This window comes from Penaeus monodon, chromosome 29 (assembly GCF_015228065.2).
Source record: "Penaeus monodon isolate SGIC_2016 chromosome 29, NSTDA_Pmon_1, whole genome shotgun sequence".
NCBI classification, from domain to species: Eukaryota; Metazoa; Arthropoda; class Malacostraca; order Decapoda; family Penaeidae; genus Penaeus; species Penaeus monodon.
This window is the reverse complement of record NC_051414.1, coordinates 13,543,690-13,546,381: the sequence shown is the minus strand read 5'-3', so window position 1 is coordinate 13,546,381 and position 2,692 is coordinate 13,543,690. Positions and strand designations below refer to the sequence as shown.

General features: G+C 47.7%; 1 protein-coding gene across 1 annotated transcript; it reads left to right on the top strand.

Moving 5' to 3' along the window:
* The first annotated feature begins 547 nt into the window (after nt 1–547).
* Nucleotides 548–2,441, top strand: LOC119591978. The gene has a single exon (XM_037940737.1). The coding sequence runs from the start codon at nt 579–581 to the stop codon at nt 2,046–2,048; it is 1,470 nt and encodes a 489-aa protein (XP_037796665.1). The 5' UTR covers nt 548–578; the 3' UTR covers nt 2,049–2,441.
* Nucleotides 2,442–2,692: the final 251 nt, after the last annotated feature.

Here is a 2,692-nt window from a genome sequence, read left to right as displayed (position 1 = left end):
ACAAAAATGTTATATTTTAGATGATTAAGCAAGTGACAATGGCACTTACGAAGTGATGATCATGATTCGAGCGTCTGAATATAATTCTTTTTCTTAAGACTGTAGCGTTCTAATCATGAGGTGCACACGCTTATTGTTTTGGCGTGATGCACTGTAACGTTGAGAAGTAAATTGATGGTATATTCTTCAGGAAATAGAATTCCTGACACAGCACTCAGGATATTCCGTGTCTCCGCAAGGTTACTTGGCCTTGCGCAAGAGCTGCTTCTGTAAAACGTGTTCATCTTCTGAAAATTAAACTGAATAGTCTAGCTGGCATCTGAGGCCAGGTATGATGCTCTGGTATATAAGACGGAAAGACTTTCTTGGTGTTGCACATCGCCGGTGGCCTTCTCCCGTCAGATTGATTTTCCTCAAAGGACGGAATCATGGGCCTTAAAACAATACTAGTAAATATCATCTAAACGGTTTCGTTTATTCCCTCAGGAACCAAGTGTTCGTGATAGAAAATCAGAAAATTTCATTTCTTTTGCGTGGATGGCGGACTGGAAAATGCTATTGGTGCTTCCTTTTAATTGATGTTTCTTTCCTTGCAGGCGTTGTCTGCTATTGTGGCTGTCGTGGTGGCTTCGCCTTCCCCGGACGAGACCGCTTACAAAATCCCCCGAGTGGGAACTGGAAGACGCTCCCAGTACTACGTCCGACACAGGGACGGCACCTTTAAGTATGGCCACGACACCGGCGAGGGCGCCTTCGAGAACGCACGTTCGTCTGCAATCGGGGAGCAACGCGGCGCCTTCGGTTATGTGAACCCTGAGGGTCAAACAGTTAATCTGCAGTACGAAGCAGGGCAGTCCGGATTCGTCCCTAAGGGCACCCATCTCCCGGCCACACATCCGGACTTCGACACTGCTCACGCTCTGGCCCGCAACCGCAGACCTTTCCGCGACCCCTTGGCCGACCCCAACGCCGACCCTTCCTACGGCTTTACCTTCCAAGGAGACGAGCACGCGCGCTCGGAACTCAGCGACGCCAGCGGCAGAGTGCGTGGCTCATACTCTTACATCGACGAAAATGGACGAACTCGCTCCTACACCTACACAGCTGGAAGTGGCATTGGCTTCGTCATTGAAGGGGACGACCTGCCACAGGATCCACTCAATCCCAGCTCTACTCCCGCAGCCACTAAGCTCTCCTCTGCACGACTGCACTTCCCCGCAGTGGTCAACCAGCAACTGTCGCGCTCTGGTCCACTCCGCGTACAGACTTATGCCGCTTCTCCCAGCGCTGCAACGCCTAGGCGACCCGTGGAACAGGCCAACGTGAAAACTTCTCTCGCTCTGGACGGTCGACAGTCGTTCGACTTCCAAACCTCCACTCACTCCCGAGGAGAAACGGCCGACGCTAATAACAACGTGGTTGGAAGCTTTGCCTTCACCTCCGAGGACGACGGACAGAGAAGAAGTGTGCAGTATAAGGCTGGAGCTGACACAGGATTCGTAGTGGAAGGAGACCATCTGCCTCGCGGCCCAGCGGTTCCCGGAGCGCCCCTCGGGATTCCTTCGGGGAACATTGTTCCTGTGAGACAAACTCCCTTCGTCGACCCTCTGGCAGACTCCAACGCTGATGCCTCTTATGCCTTCAATTATCAAGAACAAGGACAATCCCGTACTGAGACCAGTGACCAAGACGGCACTGTACGAGGCTCGTACACGTACACCGACGACGAGGGAAGAGTCAGGACGCTGACCTACACTGCAGGGAAGGGCATCGGCTTCGTGGTGGAAGGCGACGGCGTGCCCGAAGCGGAGACAGCCACTTCAGGCGTACTGTCTTATTCGTCGCCGTCTGTTCACTCTGTATCGTCAGCAGTTTCACCGTCTGCTTCGTCTGTGTCGTCGGTGAGTTCATCATCTGCCATTCCCTCGTCCTCAGCAGCAGCTGGCAGTCATTTCAGCTATTCTTCGGGACGTGATTTTCAGCTACGTCAGTACAACGTGAATGAGAATCCGGACAAAGTGGGTTACGTTTTAACTTTCAACAATTAAGCCTTTGCACCACCGACTGTTCATGTCCCTTTGTGACTGGTACCTGCACGTTTTGATGATTAAAAAAAGGTAAAAAAAAAATAAATCCAATAAAAAAAAATATATGAATGAAATAAACAGGATTATTAATCCTTAAAAAAAGAGAACTTTGTACATATATAGATATAGTAAAGCGAAGTGTATAGCGTAACCCTTTGATTTTCTTTAGTTTTATCCTTGACAAGCATGCCTAATTGGTGAAAGTCTTTTTATATAATCTTAAATAGAATTTATCAACATTGTACTCAGTGCCACATCTCTTCACTCTAAATCGATTTATTGATTGAAACTGAATGGCGGGAAATTAATAAGAAATAGTATAATGATGAGCACCAACAGCAGCCAGAAAGCTGTCCTAAGACCAACTATTTAAATAGTCTTTTCTCTATCCAATAAGTTCCCATTGAGTACATTTTAGACATGCACTATGTCTCTTTGTTTCTTACATTTCTCGTTTGCGTGTTTGTCAGTTACTACCAACCCATGCAATGTTCGATTATAGCTGCTGCAACACCATTTTTTTGTGGAACTAACAAACTAACCTTTCTATTTTCACTCTTAGTAAAGGTACACCTAACACAATATTGCCACACCTTTACTTAAGT